Below are 20,931 nucleotides of genomic sequence, written 5' to 3'. Positions count from 1 at the left end.
AGGTAGAGGCATTCCATGTGCTCTGTGGGGGGGGCTGCACCCTGTGGAGGCCAGGGGACCTACCCCTCCTGACCAGCCCCCACACAAGGTACCCCACACCCACAGTGCCCCCAGCAATTGCCCCACTCCTACCCAAAGACCAACCCACATCCCTCCACATCCACCCAACCCACCTTCCCCCACACCCCTTATCACCCTCTTTCTAAAAACACCACATCCCCCCCCATCACACACTCATCACGTATGAAGAAAACAAAAAGCACAGATCAACACATATAGGTATTTAGAATTCATTTTTTCATGATGATAGAGACATTGGTAGGCTTCCAAATTGCTTTAACATTGTAAATATACCAATAAAGCATTACCCAACTTATCACTGTCTCTCTCTCCCTTTAGGGGGTAGGGGGGTGTGTGTGTGTGTGTGTGTGTGTGTGTGTGTGTGTGTGTGTGTGTGTGTGTGTGTGTAGAGTGTTTTGCTTTAAAATATGGAAGAACATGGATTTGGGGGTATTTTAAAAAATGGATTTGGGATGCTGCTGCAGCAGTCCAGCTGGCACATTGGGTAGTGCCCCCAGGTATCAACTGGCTGGGCCCCAGAAGCTCAAGAGAGTGAGTAGCCCCAAGCTGCTTGCCAGGGCAGCTTTTTGTATGGATGGGGCCAGGACACAGCACCTTTTTATAATGCTGGGGACAGCACAGGTGCTGGCCCCGGGCTCTAGCTCCCCCTGGCTGCAGATCCGGGAGGAGCCAGGCAGGCTTATTTTGCCCCAAGTGGCACAATTTGCTCTACACCAAAGTGCATGTCCAAGCACGTGCGCCGAGGCAAAAAGCCCCGGCTCTAATTTGCACCGCTTCTATATGAGCTGCCGCAAGCGCACGTGCTTGCATGTGTGGACGTGCCCAAGGGTGCAAATTCCACATGTAGACCCTAGAGTTGTAATGCATATGCTATGCCCAGACAGTTCTCCAACTTGGATCAAACATTGGATGGATAAAAGCACCAGCAGAAGAGGGCATGGACATTTTTACCACCTTGCCATATTACAACAGCCTTTCCACCACCATAAGCAGCAGTGCAAGTTTTGCTGGTGTTGGACCTGCCCAGAAAGGATTCTCGAGCACCTTTAGAGTAGAAGACTAGATAGATTTGCACCTTCTAAACCAACCAAAGTAGATTTATTATTATAGACTACACTACACTTAGCACACGCTTTCATGCATTGAAGCTCACTTTATCAGATACTGTGAAAAGACAAAGCTACATATAAGAAGGAGGGAGAAATTTTAATACAAAAGCAGAGGGAAGGGGCAAAGGGAGAGAGGCAAAGCATTTTAGAGTACAGAAGGCCTAAAAGAAGTCAAGAAAGTAAAAGGCTGAATTACTCTTAGTACTGCAGTCATTTATTCTTCATCAGCCCCTCACTGGGAAAGTAAATAAGAATCAGTAATAGCACATCAACGATGTCAAGTGTGACTGTGGACTGCTTGTTGCAAGATTAGAGCCTTAATTCCAGTCTACATTTGCTATTAACAAAAAACAAAATAAAACCTGAGAAACAATGAAAATAAATGAGACTCATTCAGCACAGATCAAGCATATGCATCCCAAGATATTGATATTTAACTTTTTCATTTGTACTTGCAACTATTTTAAGTGTACTTCCAGTCCAAAGGAAATCTGGTTTTAGACAAATTACTACATTTTGTGAAATGAAGAGTTTAACAAATAACATGGATCAGCAAGGGCAGGATGCAGGATCAAATCTTAAATTTGTTTTGGATTTTTTTTTTTTTTTTAATTATTTAGCTAAATTTTCTTCTTCACTGAAGTCAGCAGGACAAAACATTGTTCTATTATGAATGCCTTCACCTAAACTGTTAAGGTACCAGAAATCCCACTCCCCAATACATCTGAGTATGCTGCTAACACAACAATTACTGCAAGAAGATACCTTGAGCCACAAAGGCTACTGCACTCCTGCAAAAAATGTCACAGGACTCCAGCCTAGATGCCAATTGTGAAAAAGAGACTCCACAAAGAAAAGCTGTTCTGAGGGGAAGAAACAAAGACAAGCAACCCACAAAAGCAAGAAATTGATCTCAGGGTTGCTGATCTGGAAATAACCTACTCTTACATGAAGCCATAAAACCTGCTATGATGAATAATGCCATTGCCTTCAAGAATAAGTTAAATTACTCAGAAAATAGAACCCTATAGTGAATGTGAAGCTGAGTAATACTGGATGGGTTAAAGATAAAGAATAGGGGCTATGATGCAAAGCAATTTCACAAAACGGTTAGTTGATCTGCCACACCTTAATAGTTTGCTAGCTGTCGTCTGATTTCAGTCTGAAGATTACCTTCCAGAAAAAAATAAAAATAAAAATCAATAATTAGAAAAAATGCACTGACATTTGGAAGGACTTGTGTCCCTTCCATTTACAGTCTCTGAGACACCTACCTAATCCACTGCCTCAATATTATGTTCCCTGCGACAGTCTTCAAAGTAGGCTTATTTCCTGTGTCCATAACTGCCTAGGATATGGAGGAAGGCTGGGATACCAGTACTCAGCAGCAGCCAAAGCAACATTTTTAACAACTTGGGCAACAATACAGGCAACCCCCACTTAACATGATTTCAGTTAGCACTATTTCCCTATAACGCTCATTTAGAATTGATACTTGATTCCGCTGAGTGCTCAGCCAGTTTCGCTACAGCGCTCAGTGGAATCGGTCTTTCGGCAGGCAAGCGGGCAGGGAGAAGCAGTGGCAGCAGTGAATGGGCGGTAGGAGAGTGGCAGTGAGTGGGCAGGCAGGCACGAGGGCACAGGGCAGGATCGCAGGCCCAGGTTGACACAGGGTGCCAGAGTGGGCAGGGGGTAGAGACGAGCGGCTCCCAAAGAGGGGAGGAGTGCGGGACCCAAGCCAGTGCCTGGTGCCAGGGCTGGCAGGGGCCCACACCAGGGTGGGGGGCAGGAGCATGGGGCCTGCGCTAGTGTGTGGGGCTCATGCCAGGGCCAGCAGAAGCCCGCACCCAGAGCAGGGCAGCAGGAGCACTGGTGCCTGGGCTGGAGCGGGCAGGGGGATGGGGAGAAGCAGCAGCAACAGAACTGAGTAGCACAAACCCGCACCGATGCCCGGGCTGGCAGGAGCCTGTGTCTGGAGTGGGGCAGCAGGAGCACGGGACCTGGGCCAGGACTGGCAGGGGCCCAGAGCAGGGCAGCAGAAGCACAGGCCTGGGCTAGTACGTGGGGCTGGAACACCAGCAGGCAAGCTGGGGAGTGGGGAGAGGCGGCGGCAGGACAGGCAGTAACCGATTAATCTCTATTTACATTCATTTTTGTGGGGAAATGGGTTTCACTTAGCGCTGTTTCACTTAGTGCTCGGTTTTTTTGGAACCAATTAAGAGCACTACGCGGAGGTTGCCTGTACTTCCATTGGGAGATTAAGAAACTCTCCACAGAACTTGGCACAAGAAAACACTGCATGATGCATACGTTTTCTGTTGTTGAATTCAGTCCGCTAATGCTAGTTATACCTCCTTCCTTGTATCATCTAAATGTATTTTACTGCCTTCTTTGCTTTTGCTGTTTATAAAACTTAATTGAAAAAGTTTAATGCTTCAAGCTTCTCAAAAGTCAAATTCCAGTCCCCAATACGTTTTTACTAATAGTACTCCTTCTAAACACTTTACAAAATTATGAAACCTCCCAACAATAGCCGTATCAGGTGGGCATGTGTCTCCATTTCAGAGAAAAGGAGTGCAGTAAATCATCTTGAGTAGACACAACCAGTTAGTGGCAAAACTGAGAGGAGAACCTTAAATCACCTGTACTTTCAAGGGTTCTAACTTAACTTCTATGGAAGGAGCCAAAATAGCTCCCCACCAGAGATGCTTTATTTTTTAAAGGTAAAGACTAAGAGTTAATTCATCCCCAGCTGTTATACACTGAACCACTGGCTACTTAAATCAGTTAGACCATATTTACTTTTTATTACATGAGTGCTGTTCAAGAAATGTGTAAACTGTGTTGTACCTTTTGCACTCATATGCACAATTAACATCACAGAAAAAGAAATTAATATTTCTAAGCCTTTGGCATAGAGACAGAGCTTGTTTTTAGGACACAAAACATTTCCAATTTGATTTTAAATACCTATTAACCATTGTAGGAAAAGTTAAGCACCATATAAAGTGAGTTTGTTCACTAATGCAATTAAATCTCATGTCAGACTGTTCTGGCACCTATGTATGGAATCACACATGTGGATTTGATATACACCATAAAGAGTAAGGCCTGAAAAATCCACTATTATCCACTAGCAGAATTTCACTTAGTAAAAGAAAAATAAAATTGCAAGGGAGTCTACCAGTAAAGTGTAATATCCTGGTAAGCCGCTCATTCTTCCCCACCCTCAGCAGTTAATGGAGAACAGGGAGATTAAGGAGAGCAGACCTTATGTTACTTGCCACACAATCTCCTGCTTGGGTTCTTCTCAACTCCCACCTCTTCTCCCCAACCCACCCCTTCCTCCAGAATAATTCAATGTCCTGTCTTTGGTTCTCTGACCTTCCCCAAGTAACAAAAACAGTATTAAACTTAACAGACTTCTTAACCACTAAAACTACTGTCCAAAGATCTGGGCAGCAGAAATGAAACCAAAGTCTTGTTCATTTTAATCTACTGGTTGGTAAAGTTGGAAGCAACTAACACAATTACCATGGAAATAATGCTGGCAGCCATCTCAGGAAGATAATCTTACACCTACTTTACACTGAATTGAATTATATAAACTGATTGTTTATGCCTCTACATTTCCCAGAGAAGCTTCCCAATTACCAGTGGCAAGTAGATTTTTCAAACCTGGATGAGAAGCACAAACAGAAAAATGCCATCCTACAAATGAGCAGCAGCATTTTGAAAGTCAACTATCATTCAGGGAATCAACAACAACAAGCACACTTTTACCCTGAAAGTCTGGCCAACAAAAGCTAAGGGTCCAAAATTCCTAAAAAAATTCAGCAGCCAAGTGATCTGTCTTCTATTAAACTGGAAGCCAAATAAACTGACTTTTTTATACACCAGTGCCTTGTACCAATCAACAGCAATTCAATTTTGGCTGGATTAAGTCAGAGCCTATTTATAGTCATCCAAGACCAAGTTGCCGTTCAGTTTTTCTCTGTAAGCAGTTTTCAATGCCAAGAATTTGACACACAAGACAAATGTTAGTGTCTTTTGCTTAATAGTAGAAGCTTCTCCCTGAACTCTAACGCTTAATCATGGCTCCAAGTGGTAGCATATAAATGCTTTAAAAATTCACAGATGTGCATTTTCTGCAGAGGCATACTACTGACAAGTAAAACTCTTTCCAAAAAAACACACTTGATAAGCCAACTCAACACTTGCCAAGCTGTCCAGTAGTGAACTAGCCCTCAGATTTGTCCGACTTGCCACCTGTATCTGAAATAAACATAGGTTCTGGGGGAGTGGGATGAATGAAACCTTCTAAAAAAATTCAGAGGTGCAACAAAGGGCAAAACAGACAGAGCTTCAGTGTTTAAAAAAACCCTGTCTGACACATATAGGCATATTTCACTTCTTCCCCCCACCTCCCCATCACTACATCTCGCTGTAGAACGAGAGAACCTAACTTGTGTAGAATACAGAGAATCTGAAGAGCCTGTACATCATCTACACCGGGGCGGGCAATTATTTTGGGCAGAGGACCACTTACTAAGTTTTGGCAAGCCATCAAGGGCCGCATGACAGGCATCCAGGGGCAGATAAATATTAATTTTCTTAATTTGGGGGGGCCCTCGGGACAGATAGAATGGCTGGCGGGCCACACCTGGCCCCTGGGTCGCATTTTGCCCACAACGATCTACACACTTTCCAAAAAGACTCATAAGCATTACTATGCAGTAGGAAACTGTGGACAGACTGTCAGTACAGACATAATTCTAACCCAAGTAGAAGATGGCACAACTGGCACGGGAACAGGAGCCAGCAGAGAGTTCTTTCCCATCAGTCTTTAAGGGGCTTCCCATTGCATAACCTCATTGCTCTAGATGTGTACGGGGGCTAGAATTTGGGCCCCAGGGAGTGTGCGCCCCTCTGCTATTTAAAACGGACTTAAAAATTTAAGGCGGCAACAGAGCATCACTTCCTGTTCACTTCACATGTGGAAGGTTCTGGGAAACTACATAGGCAAAAAAAGGAAAAAGCTATCTGTAAAAACAGCCGGGTAAGCCAAGCATCCCAAGGATAACATTTCCTGTTCACTAATGGGAAGCAGAAAGTATATTTGTCCAAATCCTGACTTCAGTATTCTTACCCCACAAGTTAAGCAACATCAGATCTCCTCAGTATTTGAATAGGGCCCGTGGAAATGAAAGATGAAGACAGTGGTGCCAGTTAGGTAGATGGAACTCATTCTTCTGAATCAATATTCAATCAAAAGCTCCTACATGATATTCAGAACCTACTTGGGTAAAGCAAAAAACAAGGTTCTAATCATTTAAGAGAAATCAAGATCCTACAGCACTTAGTGCAATAGCAATAGTCTCCCCAAACACTGAAAAAAAAATACTTATATCCCCAAACACCATTTCCCCTTGCAATATTAACTTTCACTCCTTTCCTGAACACATGTACTGCCAAACAGCTGTTAATTTCCATGCCAATAGGTAGCAATTTAGCAATATCTATAGTGTTAAGTATTTTAGTGAAATCAGCACTACTACATACAGGTTAAAATAATTTTACAAAAGCACTTCTTAGCAAACTTCAATTCTTTCCACTCTCAATCTAAAAAGGTATAGGTGGTCACTTAAATAATTTATAAACAAACATGCCTGCAAGCATGTTTCTAACCAAGCCTGTTATATACTTTACCTTAACACAGAAAATCAAATGGAGAGGGGATCTAAATGGAGTAACTACTTTAAACAAAGCAAAGCAAAGCAAAGCTTGCAATGATCATTCACTAACTAAACAGGAGCTAATAAACCTCAGAATTAACTAAGAGGGAGCCACTAAGTGGGACTCAAAATGTAGCAAACCTTGAACACAGTGGTTTTCAATCTGTGGATCTTTAGGGGTCTACAGACTATGTCTAAGGGGTCTGCAAAAGATGACTATGATCAAAGTACAGTACAATCTCCATTATCCAGCATGAGTTGGGAATGCCAGGTGCCTGTAACACAAAAATGCCCGTTATCTAAAAATACTGGAGCCGGAGGGGGGAGCTTGCATGCAGCAGCAGCATGGGAGGGTTGCATGTGGTGGTGGCGCAGGGTGGTGGATGGTGGTAGAGCAGCAGCAGCACAAGGTGGCTGCACACTGTGGTGGCAGGGAGTAGTGGATGGCGGCGGCATGGCAATGGCGGTTAATAGAGTATGCCAGCTAGTAGACTGCCGGAAAACAGGGATTTTACTGTATGTGAATACCCACTTACAATTCAAAGGGGTCTGCAAGTGAAGAAAGGTTGAAAACCAATGCTCTAAAATGAAGTTAGTTTTAGTCATTGCTATCCATTAATGATTTTTGCTACAGGGATGAAAAATGTAACAGTGAATTTAAAATTAGGTAGAGATTAACTCTATGCAAAATGTATTGTTTGTACATTTGATAGTCAGATAGTAACTCGTAAATAAAAATCTAAACTACACAATTCTGATTATAACATTTTAGATTTATAAGTTAACCAAAATATTTTTAAAAATCAAAGTTTGAATAGCTATAAAACCAAGACAAATAGAAACTGCTATCAAGCTTATCTAGCCAAACAAAATTAATAGCATGTATGCAACAGCACACTAAAAGGATGTCATTAGTTATGCAATGCTGCCACCTGTTGGCTCCCAGGAATAAAGCAAATATATCTGGTAAAAAATTATTTAAAAACTTACCAATTTAGACCTCACTTTAAAAACATTAATCAGTAGTACTGTAACTATGGTTAAACAAATTGTAAGTTTGAACAAATATTTTTAAGGAATACAATATTTTAAAATTTAGTTGTGACACTATTTTAGGACATTTGGCTAGTGAGGAATCAGGAGGCAAGTTGCTTCAGCTGGAGGAATTAGGGACCAAAAGAACATCAAAACCCATGCTAAGAACTAAATATCCCTCCAGAGAATAATGTCTCAATCTTGAGACAGCAGTAGACACAGTTCAGGACCAGAGATCTTGGGGAAAAGACAAAAGGGAACCCTGCGCACAGCTCTTCCTTGTTTTGTTTAAAGATTTGACTAGCCAATGCACAGGATTGAGACTCTGGGAAATGTGCAGGAAATACAGTGATTCCACCTTATGTGTTGTCATGAGAAAACTTTATTTCTGTATTCTCCCACGCCCTTCCCTCCCCCCTCCCCAAACTGTGAATACATACGAATTATTCAGGACACTTGTTTCTACATCCACACAAGAACTGGTGGCATTCAGTGACTAACATATGCTGGTCATGGAAGGTAAGAGATGCCCACGTCTTTAGGAATACAAACTCAAGCTCCAAACAGGCATTTTCCGCCAGGCTGGTACATTTGTATTGATGGGATTTCAATGCCCTATGCAGTTCTAAAGGACCCAGCCAACACTAGCTCCTGAAACCATACACCAGACCTGGCCGGCAAGGAAAACTTTAAGCATTTAAAAAGTTTCATGCTAAATGTTCCATGTGAATTCAGTAAATCAAAATGAGACGGAAGATGCCTCATAACTCAGCAAGATTACAGCAAGCCAAAAATCCTTCTTGTTATCACTGCATCTCTTATGTTAAAAGGTATTTAAGAAAGGATGGAGCCTGAAGGAAAATGGTCTGCCTGTTTTGGACAACCACACTGAAGGGCAATTACATGCATGTACTAAGGTACAGTATGGACGACAGCATCCTTATGAGCAGATTTTGACAGCTTGAGATTGACTGGTCTTGGGTATGATCATAAACTACATCTGACTGGAGGGCCTGGTGGCAAAATAGTGGAGCTACTCGTGGCAGCGTAGCTCTTACAAAAATACCAAATATGTTGCAACCTCCAAAGTAAGGCAAGTATAAAGCACCTCAAAACCCTAGCCCCCACTGCATTGTAGGTACTCCTTGGTTGGAGAAAAGCTGAACGACACCACCCTGACAGAAATGCGCACTCGCTGAGGTGTTAGGAAGTCAGCAGCAGTTCTTATTTGTTGCTCTCTGGAAGAAGCTATGAACTACTGAGACACTTGATCTAGCCTTTGCATTCTGTCTGAATGGTCTAATGGCGGGAGGGTGATAGGTCTTAGGAAGCCTCCACTCCTGCATACTCTTGCCCAGGTGTACACAAAGGTCTTGGTGTGCCACAGGACTCTGTACAAACCGATTCATCAGGCACCTGACTAGACCTCTTATGTGTACACTATGATCCAGAGGATTGATGGTTGCATGCTCCTTTCTGCTTTTTTTGCAATGTCATGAATACACTGCATCAGGATTGTGCATTAATTTTACGTGAACAATTAACATATTTTATCATTTCAGCGTGCTGCACACCTGTATTATAAGAATGTAAATAAATCAAACTTTTTGTAATATAAATCTTTACCAAGTACTAAAAACCAAAAAAACCCCACAAACCTTGAAAACAACAAAAACAAAGCACCGGGTGGCTCACCATTCCATCTTGAATACAGAGCACAGATCAGGGGTCAACAAGATATGGCTGTGAAGCCACTGAATCTGGCCTGAGGAGCTGGAAGGCTTTGCCTCTGTCCATACCTGTGCTGAGGCTGGGCGGCAAGAAGTGGTGCCTGCATTGCCACCACTTCTCCCTGCCCCCCAGTTGCAGAATGGGCACCGCTTCTAGCTGATGGGGAACTGAGCCAGGGCTGGGCAGCTTCCAGCTGCACCCACACCCCAGCCGGGGGAGGGGAGCAGGGAAGGCAGGGCTGCCCAGCCATGGTACAGCTCCCCCGTGTCTGGAAGGAGAGTTCCTGTCCCAACAACAAGTGGGTGATCTGGGAAAAGTGGCTCTGGCACAGCTCCCAGTTGCCTGACACCAGCATCATTGCAGGCCAACTCTGCACCACCAAAGCCATGGTCCTTGACATAGCTAGTCCCAGGATTTCTTTTCCGTTGGGAAAGAGTATATACTAGAGCCATTGGTCTGGCTGAAGCCCAAGAAAAATGGAACTGTCCATGTATTAGAGCAATGGCTACGGGACTGCGAACAAGTTTTTTTGTTCCATAAGGTCCTGCAGCATTACTGTTTCCCATCTTAACTGTATAATGCCTTAGTGCACTTCCTTCTACACCTCCCAGATATAGCTGCTCTCAAACTTGGGCAACCTCTTTTCACCTGCTTTGCAGGCCCCAGACCAAGACCAATAGAAAGATCAGAACAGTTGTCCTCAAGGGCTGCTCACAGACATGAAAAAACAAAGAAAGAAAGGAAGACTTCATTTTAAGCTTGGTGTGCCCCCACACCAAGCCCAGCGCATGCCCAGAAGAGGCATCACATTAGCTGGACACAGCACGTTCAATGATTCAATCAGCTGGACACAGCACGATTCAATCAGCTATTACATAAAAGGACCAAAAAGCCATGTTGAAATGCTCAATCTATACAGACACTGCAGAGCCGGGTCCAACTAACACGTTGCCTCTTCTAGTAAAAATTTGGGGTTTTTTCACATCTATCAGCACCCACGGGGTTTGTTTTTTTCCTTCTGATAGAGGTAAGTCATTCAAGAGGTGTGAAGGGTATCTTAAGGACCCCTCAGTCAAGCCCACTGATGAAGGAAGCAGCCCCTGTCAGGAGTGATATGAAGGCAAGTTTAAATGAATATTTTTTCCTACAATCTGCATGTAAAGATATTCATCAAAATATGAAGTGGGTCAGACTTGTTCCTGGGCAGTTCAGCTCCAAGCATAGTGAAATGAGCCTCCAGACATTCAAAGCCTGTAGTTTTGAACTTTGGTCTGTAAATATAGTTACAATTATTACATGTAGTGGTGACTGGATAATCGAGACTTGTATAACCCACCAAAGCCCAGAAGACAACTGACTGAGACTACCTAGGACACTAAGCTGCCAGCTTCACCATGGTGATGGCATCACAGTAGCTCACTGCAAACTGGTATGGAAAGATGTCCTACTGGCAGAAGACAGGAGCACCTATTAATGTGTGGGCACAACAGAAACAACACCCGTTTGGCAATACTATTAAAATTATACCAGAGATTAAAAAGGATCTCCATGCCAGATCAACCTGCAATTGAGCAAACAGAGAAGAAAGGCTGCTACTGTCTAATTTTATGCATCAATTTAAACACAAGCCCCCAAATCACACCTGTCCCTACCGCTGAATGCAAAGATAGAATGAAAATATATTTGTTTTGGACTTGGGCTCTCATTTTTAAAAGTTACCAAACTACTCATTTAAAAAAAAAAGTTAGACATGTTTATATTACAGTTCTATTTATGAATACCATGTAGTCCAAATAACTAGTTCTTGATATTAGATACTATTTTAAAATATTCTATGCATTTTATTTGAATGCTCAAGCACTGGTGTCAGAGCATCTCTCCATCTCCAGGGGGGAACGAATTACTGTATTTACTTGACTACAAGATGACTCTGAATATATGAACATCCCCAATAATTAGATTCTATAAATTTATACATTTTTTTCATTTATTATAAATTTTCCAAGTATAGAATTTAAGTATTGGAGGGTTGTCCTGAATCCCTTCCTGCCTCCCAATGCTACAGCTTATAAATGCCAGAAATTCACAGTGAATCTAAGATTTAATTAAGATCATTAACATTGTTTTCAGAAATATTTATTTAATATTTGACAAAAATTGTGTCTTCAAGATCATCAGTTAGCAAATAATTGTTCAACTGCCCTAATTTTGGATGAGCAAAACAGATTTATGACATTCTATAGGACAATTTCATGCAGCACAGCCTACCAGGAACACTGCTTACCCCAGAACCAAAGCCCACGGAAACTGAAAGCAAACCCTTCTCTGCAGCATGTCCTCTATTCTTAGAGTGACCATAAGTCCTGGTATGGCTAGGACAGTCCAGGACTTCATAAACTGTCCCAGCCAGCTGGTGAAAATGAAAACAAAAGTTGCAGACTGGCACCACCGTGACCACACTGGCTGGAGGCGGGGGACGAGCTGGGCCTGGCTCTTCCTGCCTAGGGTAGAGACTGGCTGGGGGGAGGGGCAGCAAACGGGGGAAGCGGCACATGCCAGGGTCCCAGATTTCCATAAAAATATTTGGTGTGTGGTACAAGAAAGAAAAAAAAAAAAAAGCATAAGTTGTGTCAAAACTTGCATTTTACAATTTTGCTGTTCTCTGGTCAGAAGAGAGCAGGGAGCTCAACCTGCATCTGAAAAACTTGCAACTGAAAGGTTGTGTCAAGAAAGTTGCCTCCATAATACATTACTTGAAGATGACAAGTGATTCTGATAAAAAATACACCTTTAAAAGTTCCACCAAGCTCTACTCTACCCAAATGTGGCCATTTTTAAGACATTTAAAAATACTGTCACCCATTTTTTTATTTTTTTAGTAACAGTAGGACCTGTAATCACTGGCACCAATCTTGCTTTAGTCTGCTTTGACCACAATGCTGCTGCATGAAGCGTATGCTATTTGTCCAATATCCTTGAAGCTGTGGAAAGTCCACCCAAAAACTATAATGATGAACATATCTAAATGCCCAAGGTATTTTGACTGACATTTCAAAACATATATATTTATTCCTTGGAGTGTAGCTTCAGCCAACTAGATTTTTTTTTAAAACTACACTAGGCTAGGAAAGCACATTAGTACCTTCATAACTAGTACTATATTTGACTGGCCCTTCCTGGCAGGGCATTTGCACTTTCAAATCTGCACTCAAGCAAAGCTTACAGATGGGAGAATTTACTTCATCAGTTAACATACTTAGTATCCACTCTAACGCCCTCTCCTTCCCCATTGTCAACTCCAACACAGATAATATACAGATCAGAAGTCCAGAAACTACCAATGATTATTTCAAATGCTGATTACCTGCCACTATTATTTCCTTGGGTCTGAGCTTTTTTTTTTTTTTTTTACTACTGCAAAATGTGTAGCTCACTACCCTACTTTAATAAAAAAAGACTTCAGAGTCACTAGAGCTCTCCATCACATGCACACACATACACACACTCTCTCTGAATGGCAGGCTTTGGGTGTGCACAGATGCAACACTTGAACCATTCCAACAGTGTCACAGATTATGAACCAGTTCACAATTGTCCCTGGACAGAAGTGTCCACACTGCTAAGCGTTCCAAATAGAACCCCCATCTTTTAGGGATTGATCTGCTCCCAAAACACCACCAGGGGGTAGTAGATTACTCATACCATCAAGGCTTCCACAGGTCAGTGACTACTGGAAGCTCCCCCAGATTTCTCTGGAAGGGAAGAAAGACCCATTTTTGGGCAGCGGGTTGAAGTGGAGAGGTTGGCTGATGCTGGTGGGAGGCTGCGTGGATCCCTGCTTGGGGTTCCTAAGGGGCTGCACGCTCTGGCCCCCACACCAACTCCCCAGCTTTTACAACTACTCGAATGCCTTGCATTACCCAGCAACTGCATGGAAATGTGCAGGCAGGGTGGAAGCAGCAGGGCAGGGCTGGCTGCAAGAGTGCAGCACAGGGGGCAGGAACAATTAGCAGTTAACGGACCAAGTCATTTCAAGTTGAACACAGAACTGACAGGGTTCTATTCTATTCAGTGCCCACTGTGCAATGGCTCTGTTCACCCCCACCTCAGACAGCAATTCACAAGTGTTTATTCTTTCTCTCTCTCCCCTCTCCAACCCCAAATAAAGCTGGGACTCTCCCTCAGGGTCCCTAGCAAGGAAGTCAAAACAACACAGAGACTTTCTGATTCCCTACCCCTACAGACTGGTTTCTGTAAGCAGTAGATCTTTGGGCAGTAGAGTCCTAGTTGCATTCAAGAGCAGTTGCATGGGCTTGTAAGGGGCCGAGCAGTGCAGGGTGGGATGCCTAGAAGAGTGACCAGACACTGGGTGCAGAATGTTCTGCACATAATACTGAAGTTTCAAGGAGAACCAGCTCAAAATAGTACTCATATTTCTCAGTGTGCTCTTGAAATATTCCAGGAAGTTTAAACCAGTCTAAAGTGGCCTGTACATCCAAACTCCTGCAGTTTAAAGTGCAGTTAGAATGTTCTAAGTATTATGTCTGTCCACACCCTTTGATTCTGCCTATGCCATTCCTATCTATAAAGAAATGTATGGCCTGGATTGATGAAATTTACTTACTACCCAAAGCACAAAGTTGCTGAAAATGTATCCAGAATCCCAAATGTATTGATACGAAAGCCCAAGACAAAAACAAAACAAAACAAAAAACAAAAAACTATTTTGGTCTTTCTTACCAGTTTTCTTAAACACCAGCTGATTTTGCTAAAAATTCTTCCTTTCATCTCCACTCTACCAGCTGCCTGTCCCAATGCAAAGAGGTAATTTACATGTGCTCTTCCAAAAAAAGTATTATGGTATCTGGCTTTTATTTATAAAAGGCACTAAAGGAGGCAGGCAGTTTTCTTTTTCAGCTTTTGGTCCCATACAATGTCTACATCCAGCATGGAGGTTAAGTCAGGTCAAATATCGGCAGCAACTTGCTCTTGAAGGGGAAATATTCAGTACACAATTACTAAGTTTTAACTGAAAACATTATGCTGCTTTTGGCAAAAAATTAAGTTCCAGGCTTGTCCCTGAATAAGACAGCATAAAACAAAACTTCCTAAGCCAACAGAGGAGGAGAGAACGCTGTCCTGTTTTAGGCTTGCCAGGTTAGAGTGTTCCTCTAAATACATTTTGCTAACGCAATCCCTTGTTCAGAAACTAGTAGTTAAACGTCACATGAATTGCCGGCATTGCCACATATGCATTACGTTCACCACACTGCTGCAGGCACGTTCTACATATTCTACGCCTACATTCATGTCTAGTTACAAGTTTGTTAGCCCAAGTCATAAAGATACAACTCACTAAAGGAAGAAAAAAAAAAGACTGTATAAGAATTTGGGACTTGCAATCCCCTTGTTTAGTAACGTATTCCAAGTAGGAACCTCCTAATGATGCAAGAGAGCCATGCAGACTAAATATGATCCAAGAAAAGTTAATATAATAAAAGTTATCTACTGTTTATGATACCTTGGTGCCTTTTAAGGGGGAGACAAGAATGATGCTGTGTTCCAGAATTATACATATTGGTGAGAAATACACACCCAGCTTTATGGACAACTATTGAAGTGTAGTAATTCAAAACGCTATATAAAGCAGAGAGAGAGAGAGAGAGAGAGAGCGAGCGAGCGAGCAGGTGAGACGTGCCACTACAGATCCCAAGACAAGGTCAAGTTTTGCTCTGGATTAGCACAAACAGCCACATCAACTCAGCTTTAAAATAAGTAGTTGAAGAGTCATTCACCATGCTGAAGTCAAACGGGCCCCTAAATCTAGCCATTTCCTTACATGCTGTTGACTACAACAGTGATTCTCAACCAGGGAGACACCCTCAGGTGTGGCACAACATTATCACGTAGATGTGTAAAAACGTACACGTTTTAGAAGACAAAACCAGTGATTTCAAACAGAATTCCAGTATCAAAAACATTCTGGCACGCTGTAATCTTTCTGAGTTCTTTACAGACAAATTATTCTTTTCCATAGTCAAAACACAAGCTGGCATTTTCCAAGGATGCCTTGAGTCTAACAAGACTGAAAAGCACTGGACTATAAACCTCTACATCCTAACCATTTTTTGCCTAAAATGGCTTACTATATTCAGGGAGACTTTTGGATACTATAAATTTATGTTAACGGACAGCTCCTCATATTTCATTTTTGGATAATTATTTATTTAAATATTAAGTTAAAGAACATTATGTTGAGTCTTTCAAATTAGTAAAAAGCTAGGAGCCCTCTGAAAAAATACACTACTTAAGAGAATCATGCACTAACAAAAGCACCTGTTTTCTATTTAGAGATAACATTTAAACAAACTAAACTACATGCAAAAGAGTACTCGTGGCATTTTGAAAAAAAAAAAAAAGTGCTAGAAAGAAATTATAAATCATGAATTTTATTCTCTGTTAATTGTTATTCTTTAAACCTATACTTCAAAGCATAGTTTACATAAAAAACATGCTACTGGAAAAAAAATTAAAATTTATTTATTTTTACTAAAAAGTATACAGAGAGTCCTTCCAACAGGGACTTGGATCAATGGGTAATAAACACCTATATTTCTCTCTCTCTCGATTCATCTGTTATTTGATTAGTCAGTCATAAGCTCAATAAAATATCCAGATGATATATGCCAAAGCAACCACTTGGTAGTACAAAGTTTATTTTAAAAGTATTACCTCAACTGCTGTGGTTTTGCATCATGTCCTTCATTTTGAACTCTAGCTAGCGTAGAGTAAGTTTTACTTTTGATATCTTAAAAACGTTGGCGTCTTCCTTTAGCAATTATTTCAGCCCTATATTTGGAGAGTTCTGCTTCTGCCCTTTGTATCAAGGAAAAAGTGCAATGGATCAGAGCTTCAGTTACTTTAAAACCTCAGAAGGAAGAAAATGAGATGGGGGAGATCCAAACACATTCCACATACATCACTATGTCAATCCCTCCATAAAAAGGATCTGAACCCTTGTCAGTCAACCTAACCCAAAAATAGAAGCACAAGAAACAGGCATTCCTTCCAATGCACTGCCTAGCCATATCACCTTGTGTTCCCCTTATAGTATATTCAGATTACTGGTTTACAAACAGTACAATCTTTGAAAAAGATCCAGCAACTTGAAAAAATAGACTAAAATTGAACATATTCTACCAGAGACCACTGAAGAAAAATATCTAGTGACTACTAGGAATTATTTTTTGAATCATATCAATGCAGCTGTGAAGCAGACGGGTGGAAGCATAAATCGACAACAATAAAGGTGTTCCCTTGTCCCCACAGACAACTGTTCTACCTTTATATCTCAAAGCCTGTCACACCAGAAAAAAGACTGGTATCAAACTAGCATCCTCAGTTACACAACTGAACATAACACATCTTTGTTTCTCTATTTTCATCTCAGTTACATTCAATATACTCCAAGTTGCCTAAAACTACAGCCACAAAGGCTACAGTGTATCTGTTGTAAAAGCCATCTTCAACGAGTATAAGTAGTGACCTACCTAATTTGCCAGGGCTGCTTGCCCACTTTGTAGTGGGGGGGGAGGGGCTGCCACAATGCCTCTGATTGGCCACAGGGCCCCAATGACTTGGCCCCTTGCCACTGACTGGCTGCAAGGTCTGTCCACCATGAAGCTCTGACCATCACTGCCAATTGGTGGAGAGGGGCAGGGGCGGGGCATCCCCCCTCTGTACTGCCATGGGGCTCGTTAAGTTTTTTTTTCCCCCCCTTTGCAGATTTTGCAGGCATTGCCCGGATTTTGCAGGCAATGTTGAATCACAAATTTGGGGGGTGCCTAACTATGGGATAAAAGTTAAGGTTAAATCTGAACAAGAGTAATTTTTTTCATATTGATACAAAAAAAAAAAAAAATCACAAGAGTATGCCAACCCAAGATTTGGTTCAGACTTAAGCTAAAATATGTTTAAAAAAAATCAATAAAATTTTAAGATTACATCCATCTTAACTTAAATTCAGTGACTTATGAGGTTGATATCTGCCTGGAACGAGTCCTGACCTGATAAGCACTGACTCAAAAGAAGCAGCTCACAAACATGTCTCACGTAACTCAACACAACTTCTAGATTACAATGTCTATTTGCACCAGACACGGCTAACATGCAGAGATAAGAACTACCTTAACAGCTACTAAAACTCACGAAGACTAGTAAGATGAGTTTTTTCCAGTAGTCAGACAAAATCCAGAATGATATACCCTGGATGAGGTGATTACCTGTAATTTTGTATCCATAAGCAGCCAACTGTCCAGCCATATATTCTCCATCTGAATTGTTATGAGAGCAACCCCACGTACGTATCCAGATTTTCTGTATACCAGGAATAATGCTGTAGAGTAAACAAAACCAAGGAAAGTTTAAAACATGAAACAAAATGAGGCAATTTCAGGAACAAAAGGGTTTGGCCATTATACACTGAAAATCACTAATAATCACTGACAACCCCTTCCAGAACATTAAGTAATAACTGCATATACAAACCTCCTACCCAATGTCAATGAGCTGGAGAGAGAAGAAAGCAACAAGTTTCTAATGATGCAGTAAAAATGAAATTATAACAACATCAGAATCAAAAAGCACATGGGGATGGCAAAGGGGAAGAGACTTAACATACTGAAGCTGTGTAGAAGCAATGATATAAAAAGGCAGATCCCAACAATTTTGTGAAGTAATTGAATCAACACTTGTGTGACAGCAGAATGACAGCACTAAAGGCAACCCAGGTACACCTGTGAAACAGGTAAATCTGAACTGCTAGTTTTTCACGTTATCATACCCAGGTATGAAATTCATTCCACACAATTTACCTCTATTAAGTCATCATTACTAATCCAGACCAAACACTGAGCACTGAGATAAATACCATATTTTCTCTCATACAACATGTCCTGGGATACAATACACACCTTGGTTCTGAAAGGCAGAATGAAGAAGAAAAGGAGTTTTCAGAATTACGGCTGCATACTGCAGGGACAGAGCATAATCTTCAGATTAAGCCTCCCATTTCTGTTTAACAAAAGCTGAAGCCCTAGCTGCTGATGACTGCTTTTGATGGGCAGACCTATGATTCTGAAAAGATCTATATAGTTTTTGGAACTATGAAACGATAGAAGAGAGACCAGGAACAGCTACAAAACAGCAAAATTACCCTAAGAAAGAGAGCTAGATTAGTGGAACATCAAGACCATTAAAAAGGAAAGGTAATCATTAACACCTGTGGAGTGATGAACAATGAGCCATTAAGTCAGGAGAAAAGTTGAAAAGTTCATACTTGAAAAATATCTGAACCTGCATTCCTCAGTTTCCCTAAAAGAAATTCACTGTAGAACTGGGACATAGGGCATTTCAAGCAAAAATCTAAAAGGAATTTGAGAAAAAAAAAAATGCTGAAAATAAACAGTGATGATTCACAGGGGTGAAGCAACTTTAGCATAGTGTTTACTACCAACACCAGCCATAATAATCATGTGTACACCCTTGCCCTTGGATTCAAAGCAACAAACATGATTGTTGTTTAAATACCAGTTTCTACCTTTTTCATGGCTGATGGGCTATGCCTGTTGTGGTGTAAGGATGCCCAGAAACCAGGTCTTCCTGTGAAGAAAATCTTTAAATGAGCAAATCCACTAGCTGACTAGGCTAAGGAAAGTCTCTCTCATCTATGTTAAGTTTATTTTCCTAGCTGATTTTTGCATAGCATATCTGACACATACGGCCCCTTTACCTGATTTCATATACTGCACGTTGCAACAAAAGCAGTAAGACAGAACAGGAAAAAAAAAGAGATAGCATCACAGATGCTGAACACTTCATTATCAACTTGTTTTAACATAAATCATTCTGCTATTAAGAGTTTGGAAACAGCTTTTGGGGTTGTTGGGGGGGGTTGTAAGTTTTCTTTAAAATTATAAAAGCATTAGGCTTTCAGAATAAGAGCAGTATCAAAGAATGCATAGCAATGAACTGCTCATAAAAAGAATATTTCGTAATCCACTTTAGTTACAGATTTAGCCATTAACTTAGATAGCGGTACACTGATAGAGATTTTGGGGGCCGATAACAATAGCCGATTTTTAACGAGGCATATCAGCTGATACCAATCTGATTTCTGATACAGCTCAGTCCAGCCAGTAAGTCTGTTCTGGTTGAAGGGGAGTGGGAGAGAAGGGGCATGGGAGACAGATCAATGTCCCCTGCAGTGATGGAGGGAGTGGGGCTGGGGCAAGCACTGTCCAGCCAGGGCAGGACGGGCACGGGATGGCTGTGCACATACACGAGCTTTTTGTGGGCCAAATTAATCGGCCACTTCAGGCCAATTTCCAATACAGTCAATTTTCTTTTATATCGGTGCCGATCCAACATCACACCGATGTATCGGTGCACCTCTAAACTTAGAGAATGATTTCATAGACATTAGGGCTGGAAGGGACCTCGGAAGATCAGAGTCCAGCCCCCTGCCCAAAGGGCAGGAAGTCAGCTGGGGTCATAGGATCCCAGCAAGATAAGCATCCAGTTTGCTCTTGAAGGTGTTCAATGAAGGCGCTTGAACCACCTCCGGTGGCAGGCTGTTCCAGACCTTGGGGGCTCGGACAGTAAAGAAATTCTTCCATATGTCCAGCCTGAAACGGTCTTGTAGTAGTTTATGACCATTCGACGTAGTTGTCATCCCTTGGGGTGCTCTGGTGAACAAACATTCCCCCAGATACTGGTGGTCACCCCTGATAAACTTATAGGTGGCCATCAGATCACCCCTGAGCCTGCGCTTTTCCAGGCTAAAGAGCCCCAGGGCTCTCAGCCTGTCATCGTAGGGTCTGCTTCCCTGACCTCTGATCATGCATGTGGCTCTTCTCTGGACTCTCTCAAGCTTCTCCACATCCTTTTTGAATTGTGGAGCCCAAAACTGGACACAGTACTCCAGCTGCGGCCTCACTAAGGCCGAGTACAGGGGGAGAATGACGTCCCGGGATTTGCTTGAGAAGCATCTATGGATGCAAGCCAGCGTTTTGGTCACTTTACTAGCCGCCGCATCACATTGCAGGCTCATGTTCATCTTGTGGTCAAGGATGACCCCCAAGTCTCTTTCTTCCATAGTGCTAGCCAACATAGCACTGCTGAGTCTATAAGGATGCTGCGGGTTTTTTTTCCCAAGGTGAAGAACCTTGCATTTATCGGCG

The 20,931-nt window shown here is 42.0% G+C and overlaps 1 protein-coding gene across 3 annotated transcripts in view; it reads right to left on the bottom strand.

Moving 5' to 3' along the window:
• Positions 1–20,931, bottom strand: part of CDKAL1 (CDK5 regulatory subunit associated protein 1 like 1) — a 463,104-nt gene that overhangs the window by 427,200 nt on the left and 14,973 nt on the right. For all 3 annotated transcript variants that reach the window (XM_025205731.1, XM_006024966.2, XM_025205732.1), the window contains one exon: positions 17,974–18,086. In XM_025205731.1, coding sequence (XP_025061516.1) covers positions 17,974–18,086 — 113 coding nt within the window. The remainder of the gene's footprint in view (positions 1–17,973; positions 18,087–20,931) is intronic.

This window comes from Alligator sinensis, unplaced genomic scaffold (assembly GCF_000455745.1).
Source record: "Alligator sinensis unplaced genomic scaffold, ASM45574v1 scaffold342_1, whole genome shotgun sequence".
Lineage (NCBI taxonomy): Eukaryota > Metazoa > Chordata > Crocodylia > Alligatoridae > Alligator > Alligator sinensis.
Note: the sequence above shows the minus strand (reverse complement) of the source record. Positions and strands in the feature narration are given on the sequence as shown.